General features: G+C 41.1%; 2 protein-coding genes across 12 annotated transcripts in view; both read right to left on the reverse strand.

Annotated features, from left to right (window-relative positions):
- Positions 1-20,538, reverse strand: part of INTS2 (integrator complex subunit 2) — a 73,680-nt gene extending 53,142 nt beyond the window's left edge. For 3 of the 9 annotated variants that reach the window (XM_063799135.1, XM_063799132.1, XM_063799131.1), the window contains exons 1-3: positions 20,449-20,538; positions 3,995-4,305; positions 2,603-2,741 (exon numbers count right to left, since the gene is read on the reverse strand). In XM_063799135.1, coding sequence (XP_063655205.1) covers positions 2,603-2,741; positions 3,995-4,305; positions 20,449-20,475 — 477 coding nt within the window. In that variant the 5' untranslated portion in view covers positions 20,476-20,538. Of the gene's footprint in view, positions 1-2,602; positions 2,742-3,994; positions 4,306-5,300; positions 5,675-20,448 lie in introns of those variants that run through there. The other 6 variants (XM_063799133.1, XM_003953156.6, XM_511605.7 and 3 more) reach the window with 5 other exon arrangements.
- MED13 (mediator complex subunit 13) overlaps positions 17,043-21,719 on the reverse strand; it is a 121,715-nt gene continuing 117,038 nt past the window's right edge. For all 3 annotated transcript variants that reach the window (XM_016932681.4, XM_001138050.8, XM_063799123.1), the window contains 2 exons: positions 21,347-21,447; positions 17,043-21,030 (listed from right to left, as the gene is read on the reverse strand). In XM_016932681.4, the coding sequence (XP_016788170.2) occupies positions 20,898-21,030; positions 21,347-21,447 (234 nt within the window). In that variant the 3' untranslated portion in view covers positions 17,043-20,897. The remainder of the gene's footprint in view (positions 21,031-21,346; positions 21,448-21,719) is intronic.

The raw sequence follows: 21,719 nt of genomic DNA on the forward strand, positions 1-21,719 counted from the left end.
GGCCATCTGTAATCTTAGCTACTCAGGAGGCTGAGGCAGGAGAATCGCTTGAACCTGGGAGGTGGAGGCTGCAGTGAGCCAAGATAGCACCACTGCACTCCACACTGGGAGACAGAATGAGACTCCGTCTCAAAAAAAAAAAAAAAAGAAAAAGAAAAAAGAAAACAAACAAACAAACATATATATACATATATATATATATACATGTTCAATTCTGAATAAACTGTTGGAAAAACAAAGAATTAAAGTTTAGATAACAAAATCTGCTAAGCTTTTTGGAAATTCTGCACAGTAGTTTCATAACCATATTTCCTATATAATGAGGAGTGCCAAACTAAAAAATTGGAAATCTCCCAGAGGAGAAAGGTCACTTATTTATTAGAGTCACCAAGTGAGGTATTAAGGAAAAGATGAAGGAAAACTCTTGGCTGAAATTTAAAAGTATCAAAATAGGCTGGGCATGGTGGCTCATGCCTGTAATCTCAGCACTTTGGGAGGCCGAGGTGGGAGGATCACCTGAGGTCAGGAGTTCGAGACCAGCCTGGCCAACATGGTGAAACCCCGTCTCTACTAAAAATACAAAAATTAGCAGGCATGGTGGCAGGTGCCTGTAATTCTAGCTACTCAGGAGGCTGAGGCAGGAGAATCGCTTTAACCCAGGAGGCAAAGGTTGCAGTGAGCAAGATCACACCATTGCACTCCAACCTGGGCAACAAGAGCAAAACTCCGTCTCAAAAAAACAAACAAAAATAAATAAAAGTATCAAAATAGTAGAAAAGAGAAGGAAATTACAATTGGTGATGGAAATTTTAGAAAAATTGTTTAACATACCTTAAAAACTGTCTAAAACTTGGCCGGGCGCAGTGGCTCGTGCCTGTAATCCCAGCACTTTGGGAGGCCAAGGCGGGCAGATCACGAGATCAGGAGATCGAGACCATCCTGGCTAACACGGTGAAACCCCGTCTCTACTAAAAATACAAAAGATTAGCCAGGCATGGTGGCGGGCACCTGTAGTCCCAGCTACTCGGGAGGCTGAGACAGGAGAATGGTGTGAACCCGGGAGGCGGAGCTTGCAGTGAGCCGAGATTGTGCCACTGCACTCCAGCCTGGGCGACAGAGCGAGACTCTGTCTCCAAAAAAAAAAAAAACCAAACTATCTAAAACTCACCAAAATCCTCTCTACCAGTATTTTCTATGAAGACAGAATTTAGTCCTTTTTGTCCACAATTTATAAAACTAAACTTTATTTACTATAAATTAACTGACTCCCCAAAATTATAACAGTAAATAAACATAAAGATCTAATTTAGTGGGTTTTTGTGGTGGTGGTGGTTGTTGTTTTTGAGGCAGTTTTACTCTTGTTGCCTAGGCTGGAGTGCAATGGCACAATCTCGGCTCACCACAACCTCCACCTCCCAGGTTCAAGCAATTCTTTTACAAGCATGCACCACCACTCCTGGCTAATTTTGTATTTTTTAGTAGAAACAGGGTTTCTCCATGTTGGTCAGCTGGTCTTGAACTCCCAACCTCAGGTGATCCGCCCACCTCGGCCTCCCAAAGTGCTGGGATTACAGGTGTGCGCCACCACGCCCAGCTAATTTAGTTATTTATATGATAGACCTTTGACATTCAAAAATTTTAAATTCAGAGTTTCAATTAACTATATTACCCAAAGGTCTATGACCTAAGTAATCTATAATTTTACAAAGAAGATAACTTGAATAGCTTTCATTAGTGTAAAGAAGCACTTTGGTCATTTAGTGATTGAGACTAGCCAATCATCCTACATTCAATTCAGCATTGATACTCCCCTCTGCTGTCATATATGAGGCTGTTACTGCTCATCCAGTGTCTAAATGAATCACATACATTTTTCAGTTATTCACATTCAGTTATTGAAAATGTTACTTCATTACACTTTATGGGAGAAATTGTATCCCATAAAGGTATTATCTGCTAATAAATTTGATAATCTGTACAAGCCTTGAGATAAATCCCTTTCTAAATGTCAAGAAGCCACTGTGTATGGATTCCATACGGAAAAAAATCCCTCTCATAGAAAATGCAGAACAAGTATAAATGAGAGAAAATGATAATTAGAGAAGGACTTTAAGGCAGACTTATAATATCCTTTCAGGCTTTGAAAGGAAAACAAATATATAGAAATAAAAGTAGAGAAGGCCGGGCACGGTGACCCATGCCTGTAATCCCAACACTTTGGGAGGCTGAGGCGGGTGGATCACCTGAGTTCAGGAGTTCGAGACCAGCCTGGCCAGCCTGGTCAACATGGTGAAACCCCATTTCTACTAAAAATACAAAAAATTAGCTGGGCGTGGTGGCGGGCACCTGTAATCCCAGCTACTCATGAAGCTGAGGCAGGAGAACCGTTTGAATCTGGGAGACAGAGATTACAGTGAGCTGAGATCACACCACTGCATTCCAGCTTGCGCAATAAGAATGAAACTCCGTCTCCAAAAAAAAGAACAAAATAAGAGTAGAGGAGAATTCAACCTGCCTGACTTCTTGTCTCTTTTTCTGTCTACCTCCCTATACATAGACATCAAATCATGCATACTTTGAGCTGTGGTTAAAAGAAATGCACCTTGTTCATAATTGCCAACAGTTCACTAAGCACAAGACGCAATCGACGAGGTGAATCACTGTGTTCAAACTCTAACGTCAGTCCATGCTGAAGCTGTGATACCAGGATGCTCTCTCCACTGCCTCCTCCAAGTTTATGCCTAATGAAGTACAAACATGTAACAATTATGAAAACACTGATATGGAAATAATTGCATAAAAATTATCTTTTATTGAAATAAGCTATAAAAGGATGTATAAAGTGTTCTAAAATGTTCTATTACTTCTGAAATGCTATTTAGTTTGCCTATGTATTTCAGGGATTCACATCCTACGTATAATAAATACTCCACCACATAGGCCAGGCACGGTGGCTCACACCGGTAATCCCAGTACTTTGGGAGGCTGAGGCAGGCGGATCACAAGGTTGGGGGTTCGAGACCAGCCTGGCCAATATGGTGAAACCTCGTCTCTACTAATAATACAAAAAAGCCGGGCACGGTGGCGCATGCCTGTAGTCCCATCTACTCGGGAGACTGAGGCAGAAGAATCACTTGAACCCAGGAGGTGGAGGTTGCAGTGAGCCGAGATCACGCCACCGCACTCCAGCCTGGGCAACAGGGCAAGACTCGGTCTAAAAAAAAAATAAAAATAAAAATAAATAAATAAATAAATACTCTACCACAACTGACAATTAACACTCACTTCCACTGATGGTGGCTTGCTACTAGATTCACAATGGGCAGGGAAGGACATAGCACCTGCCCAGAATCTTTGGGAATATCTAAGCTTTAAAAGCCTCCCAAGAGGCTGGGCCCAGTGGCTCACACTTGTAATCCCAGCACTTTGGTAGGCCAAGGCAGGTGGATCACCTGAAGCCAGGAGTTCGAGACCAGCCTGGCCAACATGATGAAACCCCATCTCTACTAAAAATACAAAAAATTAGCCGGGCATGGTGGCAGGTGCCTGTAATCCCAGCTACTCGGGAGGCTGAGGCAGGAGGATCGCTTGAACGTGGGAGGCTGAGGTTGCAGTGAGCCAAGATCACGCCATTGCACTCCAGCCTGGGCAACAAGAGCGAAACTCTGTCTCAAAAAAGAAAAAAAAAAAAGCCTCCCAAGTGATTCCAATAAATCCCTCTAATCTAGGGGAAGTTACCCTACCTACTTCCCACTGAAAGTAATTGGCCTAATGAGTTTAGCCCACATACAACAGCACATTGCCATATTTCTCTAGATAACATTTTATAACATGGAAGTCAAAAGATTCTGGAACTGTAACTATATATAGAAAAGACCTAAGTAAAATGCTCTCCAGAATTTAGATTCTCATTCTCTCTTTTCTGGAGAGCTCTGAAAAATATCTGATTCCCTGTTCTTTGTCAAATCCAAATCCACATATAATATAACATTACCTAAGCTGCTGTTCTTTGCTGGCATCTTGTTCTAAAGCATGAAAGTCCACGGACAACAATGCAACAATGGAGTTGACAGCTTCCACTCCAGAAAGAAGGCGAAGGATGAGTTTCTTATCCTGAGCCCAGCTTTGGCTCTGGTCAGCAGGTGCACAAAGTGCCATCCGTACCAAACAGGGCAGAAGAAGTCTTAATTCTGGATCACTTAAAGATGCCAGGCAAACAACATCCACCTTCTGCATTGCCTCAAAAGCAAAAGGGCTGACAAACTGAAGACTTGTACATTCAGTCATTATTACTGTTTGTTGATCCTAATGGTAAAAATACAAATGAAAGTAGGAGTTTAACTTTCACATGTATGAACACCCAACTTTCTAAAAACCCTGAAAAATGTGGTGTATCTTTAATAGGTCCCTATGTTGGCAATGTTCCTGGCACAATCAAGACAAGGCTGCTCTGTCTCCCTAGGTTTATACTGTCACCTGGAAAATGGGAAAGAAAACAGAGTATATTAATGTCTCTTCCAGCCTCAGGAATCTTCTGCTCTAATACTCATATTTTACAAAGAAGGAATATGAAGCCCAGAGAGATGAAGTAACACGCCCAAAGTAGTATGACTAGTTAGAGGCACAATCCAAGGCTGAATCCTCATCTACTAAAATCCCAGTCCAAGACTTTCTCCACTATATCAGTCACATGAGCTCCACAAAATGTAAACAAAAGTGAATGGTCATAGTTAAGTGCTTTCTTTCATACCCCGATAGTTTCACATGCCTACCCCGATATACATCAAGAACTACTGGGCTTCTCTTTCTCACCCTCCATGAGTCGGTGGAAAAACTAGCAAATCACTGGGCAGAAGCAATGCCAGATTCAGGGCTCTGGAGGCCACAACACTATCCTATGTCCCCTGTGTTACCGGGTAAAAAGCAGATGTGTGGGTGCTATGTGAGAGAGAAAGACGCGTCTCATTAGCGCACTTCTCTGTCTCCAGGAATCATCCAAGGCACAAAAAGTAAACAAAAAGGCAGTGAGCTGGCAGCCAAAGCAGTCCCCTCTCAAGGCCGACCGACTAGCAGCAGCGTGGGTAAAAGTCGTGGGTAAAAACTGCTTTGCTCTCAGGGAGGGGCTGCTCTTTTAACAGAGGGGCGGGCTGACTGGAGCAGAGGAGCCAAGACCGGCGTGCTCCTCCGTCTCGCCCCGGGCGCAACTAGAACCAATAAGTCCCTCAGGCTGAGCAAAGTCTGGCCAGGCTCCGACGCGGACCTAGGAACGCGCTGAGGCCAGAGAAGCGGACGCTTCATACCTTAAGATCTACCCTCCAGCCTCACGGAACCGCACACGGACTCCGCGTCCTAGAGGCGGGACGCGGCAGAAATCGAGAGCGCGGTCCGAAGTTGGGCCTAGGCGATATCCGGAACCCCAAACCCTAGTTGTGCCTCGAGTCGACTCGGACACCAAGAACTCAGACGCCGAGACCAACCGGGTTGTCGATACAAAGTGGGAAGGATGGGGGCACCACACAAAGGCAGAACCGGGACTGTAGGAACGGAAAAGCGGGAGACTTTTTCAACCTGCACCCAGCACCTTCATTCATCCCCAGCGTCTGACTCCCGTCGGCCACCGTACTGGTCTGAGAGGAAGGGTGGCTGCGAGAGGAAAAGCAGAGACGTCGGCGCCAATGCAACTGTGCGCGTGCGCGGCCCCGCCCTTTTCTCCACTTTATTTGCCCTGCCCTACTTGCTCGCCAAAAATTTAGAAATGTGATTCTGGTAGGCTCTGTTTTCCAGAGCCTACCAGCTCCTTCCTTTTAGACAAGCCACTGAGCCCCTCAGAACTTAAATTTCATCATCACAGGATTGCCATGGCATTCAAATGGCATAACGTGTGTTAAAATCGTTCCCACTATTCTTTGACACTAGTGGTACCAAACTGTACTCTTTAAATCTTTGCCTGTGCCTTCCCAGAACCAAAATTCTAGAATCCCAGGATTTGTGGGAGAATTTTAAAAGTGATCTAACCCCAAACTTTCTTCCGCTCTTGACCTCACACCTCCGCTGTCAGAAGTTAAACACCTTCCTTTCAGGTTCTTAACTTGGGGGACCCATAGAACCTTAGAGAGGCAATGCACGGGGATTCAGGAATTCTCTGGAATCCGTTCAGAACTGAGTGCTCGGCACTTCTTCTGGGAAGAGGGTCCAAAATTTTCAACAACTTCTCAAAGGAAGTCTGATCACTCAGAAAAGAACCACTAGTCTATATATGAAGAACCGCTAGTCCATATGTCTTCATACTATTTATTGTTCCTAGTTCGATCAACGTTTATTTGGCATCTTCTATTTACCAGATATTGTGCTAGGAGCTGGAAATAAAAATATTTTACAAAGATATAGTACTTTATAACCTCTTTAAAAATAAAGTCAGAGCCGGGCGTGGTGGCTCATGCCTGTAATCCCAGCGCTTTGGGAAGCCGAGGCGGGCGGATCACCTGAGGTCAGGAGTTTGAGACCAGCCTGACCCAACATGACTAAACCCCAACTCTACAAAAAATATAAAAATTAGGCCGAGCATGATGGCTCATGCCTGTAATCCTAGCACTTTGGGAGGCCGAGGCAGGCAGATCACGAGGCCAGGAGTTCGAGACCAGCCTGACCAACATGGTGAAACTCCGTCTCTACTAAAAATACAAAAATTAGCCAGGCGTGGTGGTGTGCGCCTGTAATCTCAGCTACTTGGGAGGCTGAGGCGGGAGCACTGCTTGAACCTGGGAGGCGGAGGTTGTGGTGAGCTGAGATCGTGCCATTGCACTCCAGCCTGGGCAATAAGAGCGAAACTCCGTCTCAAAAAAAAAAAATTACCCCAGCGTGGTGATGGGGCACCTGTAGTCCCAGCTACTTCGGAGGCTGAGACAGGAAAATCACTTGAACCTGGGAGGCAGATGTTTCAGTGAGCAGAGATCATGCCACCGCACTCCAGCCTGGGCAACAGAGCCAGACTCCGTCTCAAAAATATATATATATATATGACTTTCAACATAGATCAGCAAAGGAAGAAAAGAATTGTGTGTTGCAATGCTTCTCAAAATTTTTTCCACCTGACCCACAATAATACATTCACATTGTGACCCAGAACAAACATATGTATATATCCACATACAAAAATAAGTGTAAGTGTATAAATTTATATGCTATATAAACATATAAATATATAACATATAAACCCACATTTACATGGAAACAAATATTTCGTATAATAACACACACGCTACATGTTTCTACTTCTCTTTAAAAAACTGCTGGTCACTGCACACTAAAACTGATTTCACACTCTATTAATGGGTTGCACACTGTACTGTCCTAGCATTTTTAAGCTAATATTTGGGATTTATTTATTGAACACTTGCTAGGCACTGTAATAAATGCTTTATATATATTATCTGATTTAATCTTGTGACGTAGGTAATATTATTCACCTTTTGCAATTGTGGAAACTGAGAGAGGGTAAGCAATTTCATCTCCATGGATGATCATTTCACAGGAAAAGTGTGAAGGCAGTGCAAACATTGGTTTGAGGGACGAATGAGAGGAAGATGTGGGTATGAACTAAGTGATTTTAAAGATCCTTTCCAACTCTAATTATGATCCTCTGTTCACTAATGGAGAAACAACATGCAGATTCAGTATCTCCATCTTGATCTATGGAAAAACAGAAAATCACTGAATGAGATGGCTGCATTGTCACATAATGAGTGCTGACACTTCCTCCAAGTCCCCCTCTCCTTCTCTTCCAGTTCACCAACTTGACCTTGAGTTGCTCAAGCCGGAAACCTAAAAGTCATCCTAGACTCTAGTCTCTCCCCCTTGTATTAATTTAGCAAAAATCTTTATAATCATTGAAACATTGTAATGTTTGCCAATAAAACTTTTTTTTTTTTTTGAGACAGAGTCTCGTTCTGTTGCCCAAGCTGGAGTGCAGTGGCATGATCTCGGCTCACTGCAACCTCTGCCTCCCAAGCTGAAGCAATCCTCCCACCTCAGCCTCCTGAGTAGCTGGGACAATAGGTGTGCACCACCACACTTGGCTAATTTTTTTTTTTTTTTTTTGAGACAGAGTCTCACTGTGTCACCTAGGCTGGAGTGCAGTGGTGCGATCTTGGCTCACTGCAACCTCCGCCTCCCAGGGTCAAGCGATTCTCCTGCCTCAGCCTCCTGAGTAGGTGGGATTACAGGTGCCTGCCACCATGCCTGGCTAATTTTTTGTATTTTTAGTAGAGACAGGGTTTCACCATGTTGGCCAGGCTGGTCTCAAATTCCTGACCTCAGCTGATCCACCCACCTTGGCCTCCCAAAATGCTGGGATTTCAGGCATGAGTCCCTGTACCCAGCCTCTCTTTTTTTTTCCTTTTCGAAACAAGTTCTCAAGAAAAGAGTGGCAGTGCAGTTGGGCGATCTTGGCTTACTACAATCTCAACCTCCTGGGCTCAGGTGATCCTCCCACTTCAGCCTCCCAAGTAACTGAGACTATGGTCATGCATCACCACACCTGGCTAATTTTTCTATTTTTTTGTAGAGACAGAGTTTCATTATGTGGCCAGGCTGGTCTTGAACTCCTGGACTCAAGCCATCCGTCCCCCCTCAGTCCACCAAAGTGCTAGGATTACAGGTGCAAGCCACTGCACCTGGCTTGACCAGCTTGCTTTTATTCTTCTACTTTATTTTTCAATCAGACTGGAGGAAGAGAGAAACAGAGTAATGAAAAAATGAGAAAAACAGAAAAACACATTAGAATATCTATTATGTTTCATGTATACTAGGTGCTTAATGTAGGTTGCAGAGTAATTGAGCTTCCAGCAGTTAGAAGACCTAACTATACAAAGGTGAGGACCAATGTCCTTCAGAAATAGTCATAGAATTCCAGAAGCACAAGGATCTCAGAAGACATCTAGCTCCATTTTGCTCAACATGATGCTCTTTATAGTGTGACTATTTTATCTTGTAAGATGTCTTTCAGGAGGGCACGATGGCTCATGCCTGTAATCCCAGCACTTTGGGAGGCCGAGGCGGGTGGATCACGAGGTCAGGAGTTCTAGACCAGCCTGGCCAATATGATGAAACCCTGTCTCTACTAAAAATACAAAAATTAGTTGGGTGTGGTGGTGTGCACCTGTAGTCCCAGCTGCTTGGGAGGCTGAGGCAGGAGAATCGCTTGAACCCGGGAGGTGGAGGTTGCATTGAGCCGAGATTGCGCCACTGCACTCTAGCCTGGGCAACAGAGTGAGACTCCATCTCAAAAAATATATATATTCTTTCATATTTCAGCCCGTAAAGATCTTTGACTCTTTTACACTGGCTATCTGTTTTAGCTTAGCAGATCATATCTTCATTAATATTATGGATAAAACATTGAATAGAATTGGGTCCAGCCAAGACTTCTAGTTCAGCATTAGAGACATCCCTCCAGGTTGACATAGCTCCACCAATCAAGGCTCAAGTATGAGACTGTTTTATAAATCAGCCCAACTACTAAAACACTACCCTGCTTTGGGATAAAGTTGAATTTCTTTAGGATGGAACTAAAAAGACAGATTGATTGATTATATTTTTTTGAGACAGAGTCTCGCTCTGTCACCCAGGATGGAGTGCAGTGGCTCAATCTTGGCTCACTGCAACCTCCGCCTCCCGGGTTCAAGCAATTCTCCTGCCTCAACCTCCCAAGTAGCTGGGATTACAGGCACCCGCCACCATGCCCAACTAAATTTTTGTGTATTTTTAGTAGAGACGGGGTTTCACCATGTTGGCCGGGCTGGTCTTAGTCTCCTGACCTCAAGTGATCTGCACGGCTTGGCCTCCCAAAGTGCTGAGATTACAGGCGTGAGCCACTGTGCCAAGCCCTAAGACAGATTTTTTTTTTTTTGAGGTGGAGTCTCAGTCTGTCGCCCAGTTTGGAGTGCAGTGGCACAATCTCAGCTCATTGCAACCTCTGCCTCTTGGGTTCAAGCGATTCTCCTGCCTCAGCCTCCTGCGTAACTGGGATTACAGGCACCCACCACCATGCCTGGCTAAATTTTTTGGGGCATTTTCAGTAGAGATGGGGTTTCACCATGTTGACCAGGCTGGTCTCAAACTCTTGACCTCAGGTGATTTGCCCACCTCAGCCTCCCAAAGTGCTGAGATTACAGGCTTGAGCCACTGCGCCCAACCCAAAAACAGATTTTTATGGTCTGACTTAAAACTCTAGCTTGGAGTCCTACCGTATCCCACCATGGTGTCATTTTAGTCAGTTGGAACTGTTTATGTCTCAAATCCTTCTCAATATTCTTGGACCTTCTCATCACAGTTCCTCCTGTCTAGAATGCTTTTCATTCTCTTTTTTAATGCAAACTCCTAAGTGTCCTTTAAGTCTCACCTCCAGTGTTCCCTTGCTAAGAGACCTTTCCCTGACAAACCACCTACTCTTTAACTTATCAGGTAGCCCTATTCTATGCTCTCAAGGCACCTTTTGCTTCTTTCAGCTATACTACTTAACACATTATATTGTAATTGTTAGAACTTCTCTGTCTCTCCCACTAAAAAGTATTTTGAGAGGGCCAGGCACGGTGGTTCACCCCTGTAATCCCAGCACTTTGGGAGGCCGAGACGGGTGGATAACGAGGTCAGGAGATCAAGACCATCCTGGCTAACACGGTGAAACCCTGTCTCTACTAAAAATACAAAAAATTAGCCGGGCGTGGTGGCGGGCGCCTGTAGTCCCAGCTACTCAGGAGGCTGAGGCAGGAGAATGGCATGAACCCAGGAGGCGGAGCTTGCAGTGAGCTGAGATCGTGTCACTGCACTCCAGCCTGGGGGACAGAGTGAGACTCCGTCTCAAAAGAAAAAAAAAAAGGAAGTATTTTGAGAGCAGGGACCATATTTTAGTTCCTTGCCAAAGGCACAGTACGACACTTAGCTTACTTTGTTGAAATAATGATTCAAGCATAAAGATACCACGATGCATAGTTTGCAAATATTCTCCCATTCTGCAGGTTGTCTGTTTACTCTGTTGATAGTTTCTTTTTGCTGTGCAGAAGCTCTTAAGTTTAATTAGATCCCATTTGTCAATTTTTGCTTTTGTTACAATTGGTTTTTGTGTCTTTGTTACAAAATCTTTTCCTGTTCCTATGTCCAGAATGGTATTGCCTAGGTTGTGTTCCAGGATTTTTACAATTTGGGGGTTTACATTTAAGTCTTTAATACAACTTCAGTTGATTTTTTATATGGTGTAAGGAATGGGTCCAGCTTCAATCTTCTGCATAGGACTAGCCAATTATCCCAGCACCATTTATTGAATAGGGAGTCTTTTCCCCATTGCTTATTTTTGTCAGCTTTGTTAAAGATCAGATGGTCGTAGATGTGTGGCCTTTTTTCTGGGCTCTCTATTCTGTTCCATTGGTCTATGTGGCTGTCTTTGTACCAGTACCATGCTATTTTGGTTACTGTAGCCCCATAGCATAGTTTGAAGTTGGGTAACATGATGCCTCCAGCTTTGTTCTTTTTGCTTAGGATTACCTCAGCTATTTGGGCTCTTTTTTGGTTCCATACAAATTTTACAATAGCTTTTTCTAGTTCTGTGAATAATGTCATTGGTAGTTTGATAGGAATAGCACTGAATCTGTAAATTGCTTTGGAAAGTATGGCTATTTTAATGATATTGATTCTTCCCATCCATCAGCATGGGATGTTTTTCCATTTGTGTCTTCTGTGACTTCTGACAAATGTGTAACATCCAGCATCTATAAGAAACTTAAAAAAAATGTAGAAGAGAAAGACAGCCCTGGCCAGGCACAGTGGCTCATGGCTGTAATCCCAGCACTTTGGGAGGCCAAGGCGGGCGGATCACCTGAGGTCGAGAGTTCAAGACCAGCCTGACCAACATGGAGAAATCCTGTCTCTACTAAAAATACAAAATTAGCCGGGTATAGTGGCGCATGCCTGTAATTCCAGCTACTCAGGAGGCTGAGGCAGGAAAATCACTTGAACCCGGGAGGGAGAGGTTGTGGTGAGCCGAGATTGTGCCATTGAACTCCAGCCTGGGCAACAAGAGCGAAACTCCATCAAAAAAAAAAAAGACAGCCCCATTAAAAAGTGGGCAAAGAGGCCAGGCACTGTGGCTCATGCCTGTAATCCCAGCACTTTGGGAGGTCGAGGCAGGTGGATCACAAGGTCAGCAGTTTGACACAAGCCTGGCCAACATGGTGAAACCCCGTCTCTACTAAAAATACAAAAAAAAAAAAAAAAAAAAAAAAAAAATAGCATGGTGGCGTGCACCTGTAATCCCAGCTACTCGGGAGGTTGAGGCAGAAGAATTGCTTGAACCCGGGAGGCGGAGGTTTCAGTGAGCCAAGATCACGCCACTGCACTCCACCCTGGGTGACAGAGCGAGACGCCGTCTCAAAAAAAAAAAAAAAAAAAAAAAACGTGGGCAAAGAACATAAACATCCACTTTTCAAAAGAAGACATACAGGCGGCCAACAAGTGTATGAAAAACAGGTAAATATCTCTGAGCATTAGAAAAATGCAAATCAAAACCACAATGAGATATCTCACACCAGTCAGAATGAGTATTTTTAAAAAGTCAAAAAAATAGTGCTCGCTTTGGCAGCACATATACTACAATCAGAAACATACAAAGAAGATTATCAAATTTTTTTTTTTTTTTTTTTGAGATGGAGTCTCGCTCTGTCGCCCAGGATGGAGTGCAGTGGCACGATCTTGACTCACTGGCAAGCTCCACCTCCAGCGTTCACGCCATTCTCCTGCTTCAGCCTCTCAAGTAGCTGGGACTACAGGCGCCTGCCACCACGACCAGCTAATTTTTTGTATTTTTAGTAGAGACGGGGTTTTACCATGTTGGCCAGGATGGTCTCGATCTCCTGACCTCGTGATCCGCCTGCCTCAGCCTCCCAAAGTGCTGGGAGTCCAGGCGTGAGCCACCGCGCCCAGCCTTTTTTTTTTTTGAGGTGGAGTCTCGCTCTGTCACCCAGGCTGGAGTGCAGTGGCGCAATCTCAGATTGCTGCAACCTCCACCTCCCGGGTTCAAGCAATTCGTCTGCCTCAGCCTCCTGAGTAGCTGGGATTACAGGCGCTCACCACCATGCCCGGCTAATTTTTTTTTGTATTTTTAGTAAATACAGGGTTTCACCATGTTGGCCAGGCTGGTCTCGAACTCCCAGTGATCCACCCGTCTTGGTTTCCCAAAGTGCTGGGATTAGAGGCATGAGCCACTGTGCCCGGTTGCAATTTTTCTTTTTTTTAATGCCAAAGAAGAACAGATGCTGGCAAGGTTGCAGAGAAAAGGCAACACTTACACACTGTTGGTAGGAGTATAAATTAGTTCAACAATGTGAAAAGTAGTGTGGCAATTCCTCAAAGAGCTCGAAATACCATTTGACCCATCGATGTCATTACTGGTTATATATCCAGAGGAATATAAACCATTCTACCATAAAGACACATGCACGTGAATGTTCATTGCAGCACAATTCACAGTAGCAAAGACATAGAATTAAATCTAAATGCTCGCCAATGACAGATTGGATAAAGAAAATGTGTACATATATACCATGGAATACTGTGCAGCCATAAAAAAGAATGAGATCATGTCTTCTGCAGGAACATGGATGGAGCTGGAGGCTGTTATCCTTAGTAAGCTAATACAGGAACAGAACACCAAATACCACGTGTTCTCACTTAAAAGTGGTAGCTGAATGATGAGAACTCATGGACACAAAGAAGGGAACAACAGACAATAGGGTCTACTTGAGGGTGGAGGGTGGGGGTGGAAGGAGGCTAAGGAGAAGAAAAAATAACTATTGGAAACTAGGTTTAATACCTGGGTGATGAAATAATCTGTACAACAAACCCCCATGACACAAGTTTACTTATATAACAAGCCTCCACATGTACCCCTAAACCTAAAAGTTAAAAAAAAAAAAAGATACCATGGAATTTTACTAAATAACCTGCTGAATGTTCATTCTCATAATTAGTTTATCAATACTGTCAAAATAAAAGATGAGGGCCAGGCATGGTGGCTCACGCCTGTAATCCCAGCACTTTGGGAGGCTGAGGCAGGTGGATCACCTGAGATCAGAAGTTTGGGACCAGTCTGGCCAACATGGTAAAACCCCATCTCTACTAAAAATACAAAAAAATTAGCAGGGAGTGGTGGCAGGCACCTGTAATCCTAGCTACTCGGGGAGGCTGAGCCAGGAGAATTGCTTGTACTCGGGAGGTGGAGGTTGCAATGAGCCAAGATCGTGCCATTGCACTCCAGCCTGGGCGACAAGAGTGAAATTGTCTCAAAAATAAATAAAATAAAAATCATACAATTGTAAACTAAGAAAAACACTACAGGCCATGTGCAGGTGGCTCATGCCTGTAATCCCAGCACTTAGGGAGGTTGAGGCGGGCAGATCACCTGAGGGCAGGAGTTCAAGACCAGCCTGGCCAACATGGCCAAACCCCATCTCTACTAAAATACAAAAAATTAGCCGGGTATGGCACCGTGCGCCTAGTCCCAGCTACTTGGGAGGCTGAAGCAGGAGAATTGCTTGAACCCGGGAGGCGGAGGTTGCAGTGAGCAGAGATCGCGCCACTGCACTCCAGCCTGGGCAACAGAGCGAGACTCTGTCTCAAAAAGAAAAAAAAAAAGAAAAAAACACAACAAAGGCTCCATATAGGGTATTACAATAAGAGTGTGTAACAAGGGAGCCTGATCTGAAGCAAGGGTGTAATGTGGAAATCAGGTGGAAGCTTTAAGGCAAAAAATACCCATAGGTCTTTCAAGGAACTCAAATGACTAAAAAGCAAGGAGGAAAACAGAGGCCCATTTTGAGACTGTATTCATCTTTAGAGCAAGCAGCAGCTACTAAAGGTTTTCAGCTACCAAGGACCACAGTGAGTGTAGAGATCAGATAGGAGTACCTGTCTATTGCAATGGTCCACTCAGATAAGGTAGTTTTATCTAATGTTATATAGCAATGGATAATGCTAATTTAGACTAAGATCAGGACAGCAGAAATAGAAATGAACATATTTGATAGTACACAAAACTGATAGTTTTTGATGAATGGTTACAAGGAAGAGTTTATGGTTTGCACAACAGGATAGATGGTAGTGTCATGCACAGTGACAAGGGACAAATGGTTGTTCTCTAGGGACCAAGTGGCTTTTGAGGAAGGTAACTGTTGGTTTTACTGATCAGATATGCTCCAAACAAAAAGAAAACGACAAAACCAAGACTTAAACTCACACATTCTGAATGCAAGTCTGTAAGACATTATATGGCTTGGACACGTGGCATGATTTAAATTTATCACTTCGAATTTTTTTCTCTGTAGTAGGTAGGAGCAAAATAAGGAAGTCTTTAAAGCATCAGCCTTTAAACTTTTTTTTTTTTTTTTTTTTTTGAGACAGGATCTTCTCACTCTGTCACCAAGGCTGGAGGGCAGTGGTGTGATCTCGGCTCACTGCAACCTTGCCTCCTGGGTTCAAGTGATTCTCCCACCTCGGCCTCCCAAGTAGCTGAGATTACAGGTGCATGCCAACACAGCCTGCCTAATTTTTGTATTTTTAGTAGACAGGTTTCACCATATTGGTCAGGATGGTCTCCAACTCCCAACCTCAGGTGATACGCCCACCTCAGCCTCCCAAAGTGCTAGGAAAACAGGCGTGAACCACCGTGCCCAGCCTAGCCTTTAAACTAAACAGAAGGTCGTTCTTGACAGTTCTGTTGGGTTGCTCTAGAAGGAAAAGACAAAACAAAACCCAGCTCTAACAGTATCAATTTCTATTAATCTCAAGCAGAATTTCTGGTTATAGCTATAGTACACTAAGGGTAGAGGTTCTTAATCTTCAGTCCAGGATTGATAACTCCCCTACAGTAGACAGGAAGATATTGGCAAAAGCAGAATAACAGAATAGACACCTCAGGAATACACTCAAAACAGTTAGATTTAGCCAGGTATGGCAGCAACTCTTGATTGTAATCTCAATGCTTTGGGAGGCCAAAGCGAGAGGATGGCTTGAGGCCAGGAGTTTGAGATTCGGGCAACATAGCGAGATCCCATCTCTACAAAAAATAAAACTAGCCAGGTGTTGGCATGCACCTGAAGTCCCAGCTACTAAGGAGGCTGAGGCAAGGAGGACTGCTTGAGCCCAGGAGTTCAAGGCTGCAGTGAGCTATGAATATTTGGTATTCCAAATTTTCAAATGTACCAAAATTATCAATGTACTAATACATATTGGTGCTCCATTGTGGCTGTAGCTGAATTATGTGATTTTTCCCGTTTCCTAAACTTTCATATATTTTGAAGTTTAAAATAAAAATATCCATGTGTGTGGTTTTACAAGTGAATACCCCCTTTAAAAAAAAAGCTTGATTTGCAGTTTTTCGCTATACATAAGACTATAGTAAAAAAAAAAAAAAAAAAAAAGATAGAAACAAACCAGAGGTAATATAATAGTGCTTGATTAAAGATCTGTCAGACAGAAAATAACCGAGGATAGGCGGTTCAAACAACATACAACTCCTTTTAAAGGATAATTTTTAAAATTTTTGCAGCAAAAACTATTTCAAAATGATCACAATAATTTTGAGGTATGTCCTTACTTGGCTTAAGTCTGGACAAAAATATTTTAAATGCGTGCTTACAGAACATGGGCAGAACTATTTTTGATGGATTACTCACTTCTGAACATTATTCTTATGATCGAATAAAAATAGGATACAGCTAAGCTTTAAATATTTGAAGGTAGCTTGTTTGGACTAGACAATACCTAACTGGCCAGCCTACAAGGAATTGGTAGGTATACAAATATACAATTATTCTACATACTGTACATTTGTATGTGATTAAAATCCTTTTTAAAATAAAATACTTCAGAAAAATTAAAAGACCATTAATCAGTTTCCAGGCTGTCCCTTTCCATTTATAATGACACAAAAATATTGCTACTAATTTTGCACAAATTTAATATGGAAATATTTTCAACAGAATAAGACACAACAATGAAGGCTTCATGAATAATTTATTCCATTTGAAGTTTTGTTTTTTGTTTTTGTTTTTTTTTAAAAAGTATAAACCTTTTCATTTCCTCAATCACAATTTGTACAACTCAGTGTTATGGCATTCGGCAGCAATAGTGTTTGTTCCTTATTCTCTTTTTGTCACGTTAAAAAGAAAAGCAATTGGACCATATTAAATGTCACTGCTAAACAACAACTTTAAAACGCCCCTTCATAAAGTGACCAAGCTATTTTGAGAGGGTTGATGCTGACATGTCCAGTAATGACGTTACAATTTGTAGCTTAAACTCAATAACTTTAAGGTCCACATATCCAGTTTACTTTGAAAACTAAAGCTGTTTTAAAACTTCATGAATACATCAACCTGAGGAGTATTTTAGGTCCCAAATCCAGTTTTTAAATTTATACTCCACAAAAAAGAAAATACATACATAAAAATTTAAACCACAGTTCTGGGCCCATTAAAACACCAAAAAAGACCCCCCAAAAAGTTAAGATTTCCAGCTTATTTCTGGAGGGGTGGGACAAAATAAGAATGTATATTAAAAACATTTTTCCTTAATTCAGACAAACTAAAATCTTAAGAGGAAACCCAGACCAAAATATCACTCATGCAACATTAAGTGTATTAACTGATTGATATGCAATGCCATAGTGGATGAATAGCAAATTATATGATGCAATAGCATTTAAAAACTTTTTAATCTATTCAATTTGAACATTTTAAATAATGCAACATAGTATTCTGATATTACAGTATTAACATAGTGCTTGATTAAAGATCTGCAAATCTTTGTAGTAACACATTAAGTTAAAAAATTACCTCAGAAGGTAAATATGAAGACGAAAGGAGAATATTTTAATACAGTAATCTGTGCCATACTGACAATTGAGTACGAATACAGCTGAGGATAGTTGACTAAGTAGTAAGAGCTTAATTTTAGTGGTTTAAGAAAAGTTTAGAAATATTTAAAAATTACAGCTACTTTAAAATTTAAGGATTACATATAAGTACACTTGGTGGCCTTCTGGCCAAACAATAAGGTGTACAGAAATTTATTCATACAGTGTTAATTCACAGTCCTGATAACTCAATGGCTTGCATAAGAAAGGTATGGCTAGATGTTTCTCACTGGCTGGAAGCAGACATTATATAACTAATCTTTTTAAATGACAAAATACTGAACTTCCACCCTGCTTAATAATCATGGATACCTGCACAAAAAAAAGATGTTAGCACTGTAACAAAGAAGTCAAGGTGTTGGTAATCCACTGCTATAAAGTATAATATTTTGCTTACCTATTTAAACAAAACTACCCATATTTGTCTGTGACAGTACATTAGTAAGTCAAATCCATCATCCTGCACAAGGCTTAATTTCTCAAATAAGTCTACTGAGCTTTTCTAATGGTTATTTAATAACTTTCCATTGAGTTTGAATGGATATATGAAAGGAAGAAAAAAAATCTTATCAATAAATCCTGTATATTTGGGAACTATTCCCTGATTCCCAAATAAAAAATAATTGTGTACTGGGTTCCCTCCTTATGGCTCCATATTAAATAACCTGTCAGGGAATAATTTTAAATCTACTTTCAAACTGAGGTGTTGTTATCATAGGTTAGTGATTTTAAACAACTGAGAATATAACTTTTATTTTGTAAAGTCACTATTAAGTATATAAAAAGGATACTCTTTTTATGGAAATTCCAAATAAGCACATTTTCCTTCAAATCTCAGACAAGTTTTTTTTTTTTTAAAGAAAGTACACAACAAAACATACCAACATAATGTGTGGTGTATTAGCATAATTTAAAAACAAATGCAGAGAGGTGATCTTTAAATTTAATATCAAAATATGCTGACCATTAGAACTGCATTATAATTTTGAAGAAATGATTGAAAACCTTTGTCACCAATTGTGTTTGCTTCATAGAAAAAACAAGACTTGCTAATGTTTTCATATACACAATCTGAAGAAGTTATGTTGTTCATAAGAAAGTGATATTTAATTCTAAGCACAGAGTATTCACAAAACAAGTTTCAGTAAAAAAAAAACTAAAACAAACACTGAAGTAGAGTTTTGTAAATACAACTGATTTTGTCCTTGTAGTTAGTTAGTGAACGTACAAATAGAAATTTTGCTAGACTGCTTCCAAGAAAGCTAGGTAGACTCGGCGACTGTGAATTCAAGTCAGCAATGCAGGTAGGAGGCGAACTTGGGCTCTTTTGTGAGCAGCACTGTAGAAAGGATTTTTCAAGGGGGTACAGCCTGCATAAAAGCAGTTATCTTGGCATGTGCAAACAAGAAGGGGGAAAGTTGTATTGAAGGAGGGGTGAATTAAAGTCCCTAAAATTCAAGTCCCTTCTTTAGGGAGGTGAGAACCTCCTTGGCATATGCCCTACCTTAATCTGAGCTGTGTTATAGAAAAGTACAGACTCTGGTGTTTGGGACTGACATCTCCAAACCAAGAAAATTAAATAAATAAAAAAGGCAAGGGAAGTTTAGAAAATGGTTCTTTCACTAGTGGAATAGAGTCTGAATACCAGAATTCACTGAGAATCTATTTACACCACAGTTTGATTGCGCGCACACACACACACCCATACATATGCATACTCTCACATACATTCCCAATCTTTAATTTAAAAAAAAAAGTCAAACAATCAAGAATGACTGCTTGAAAAATAATTTGTAAAATGCCTAGAGCTGGGCTAAATTTCAACCTTATAGCAGATCCGGAAAATAAATTTCATAATAATATTCCCATGCCTAAATGTGCCACTGTTAAAACTGAAAAAAATTTAAGCATGTAACATTAAACACTAAAATTAGTTTAAGCATTCAGTAGCAAATGGTTTTTCTTGTAAAACTAAGTTTCTTTCACCGGAAATGGCCTGAAATATTAGTCATAGCCCTAAACCATAGTACAAAATATAACTGAAGAATTCTCATTTTATTCTAAGTTAAACCACCTAACAATACCACTTGTATATTGCCATCATGTTATTCTGTAAAGATGTGATATATAAAATGCTGTTAAGACCTGGTACCTTTTCAATTTATAAACACAGTGAACTTCATTACTGTACATGTACTCTGCAACTACAGCTTAGCTGTAAATCCTCCACACACAATGGTATGGACATTATTACCCCTCTATCCCCGTTAAACTGTACATCGAGACAATACAAATTTACTGTCCCACCCACCCCCTTACAAAAAAATAATACTCTAAAAGCAACCCTACTGCAACTTTTTAATTAAGACGATTACATATATTTTAGACCAATTGCTTTAAAGCAAGAAGGCAGTATAAACCTTCTAGGAAAATTTTTATAAAAGAGGTTAAGAAATATAAGACAATTTATACATTTAAAAACTTACAATAAATAAGAGAAGAGATGCAGGCATTTTTGAATACTAGATACTATAATCCATACAAGAACATCTTCATGTTCTGAAGCCATATGTTGAAATTCATTGTTCCTCATGTTTCCTCTCCATGCTTTTAATATTCATTTAACATGACTGGGTACTATGGCTCATTACTTTTCACAAATACTGTGACTGGAAAAAAAAAAAGGTTAATTTTGCTACGAAAATGTTATAATACGTTTTGTATGATCAGTCATCATCCTAAAGAGTTCAATAGAGTCAATGAAAAATAGCAGGGTTATAGCCCCTCCCCCCAAGTCAAAACAATATTTGTTGAAGTAATAAGAATTAGACCCCATCACAAATGACTTTCACTGAGAAGATAATTGTAACTTAATCCTGCAGCAAAACATCCATTTTTCCTTGTTCTTTTCTTGCACAGTTCCATCAAATGAAGATCACAGCATATTCATAATAAAGTTATATAACTGATTCAGCACCACAAAATGAATTGGGAGACATGAGCGTCTGTCCTGGATTGCAGGGTCACAGGTTAGCCAGGAGAGTGCATTGTACTGTTCCAAAACAAACCTGAAAAGCAAATAAACCGCATAAGTCATGTATTTATTTCCAACCTAGATTTTGGAAGCAGTTTTCAATTATGGCATTTAAGACTCAAAGTCACCTTAAAAAAGAGTGTAACAGAGAGTCCTTGAGGGGAAAGAAGCAATTTCCATAAAAATTATTCTCAAAAGTAGATTACTCAAGTTAGAATAGCAGTGCTTATCTAGAGATCCACTGGTACACAACTGTAAATTCTTGCCAAAAATGAGAAAAATATATAAGAATCAACATTATATTCTTTTAAAGTTGCAGTGACAAACTGTTAATGGTAAAAGAGTTGTACCTGAGGACATCTGAAGTCTGATTTGAGTCAAGTGGGTGGGAGTGTTTACTGTGAAGCAGCTCGTCAGATTGCACTGAAGGCACGTGGAGGTGCAAAGAGGCCTAAGAAGGTAACAGGTAATCAATCAGTCAGCCAAACAGAAAATAATCTGCTATTTAGTTTTACCTTATTCTCCCAATATATCTTATAAAATGATGAAATACATTTTAGTCCTATGTTATGAATGAAAGCCACTATAAAAATGCTTGTTCTCTTTAACTAATTCATTATAGAAATGTTTTTTGTTTTTTTTTTTAAGTAGGGGCAGGTTCTTGTTCTGTTGACCAGGCTGGTCTTGAACTCCTGGCCTCAAACAATCCTCCTGCCTTGGCCT

The sequence above is a fragment of the Pan troglodytes genome, chromosome 19 (assembly GCF_028858775.2).
Source record: "Pan troglodytes isolate AG18354 chromosome 19, NHGRI_mPanTro3-v2.0_pri, whole genome shotgun sequence".
Lineage (NCBI taxonomy): Eukaryota > Metazoa > Chordata > Mammalia > Primates > Hominidae > Pan > Pan troglodytes.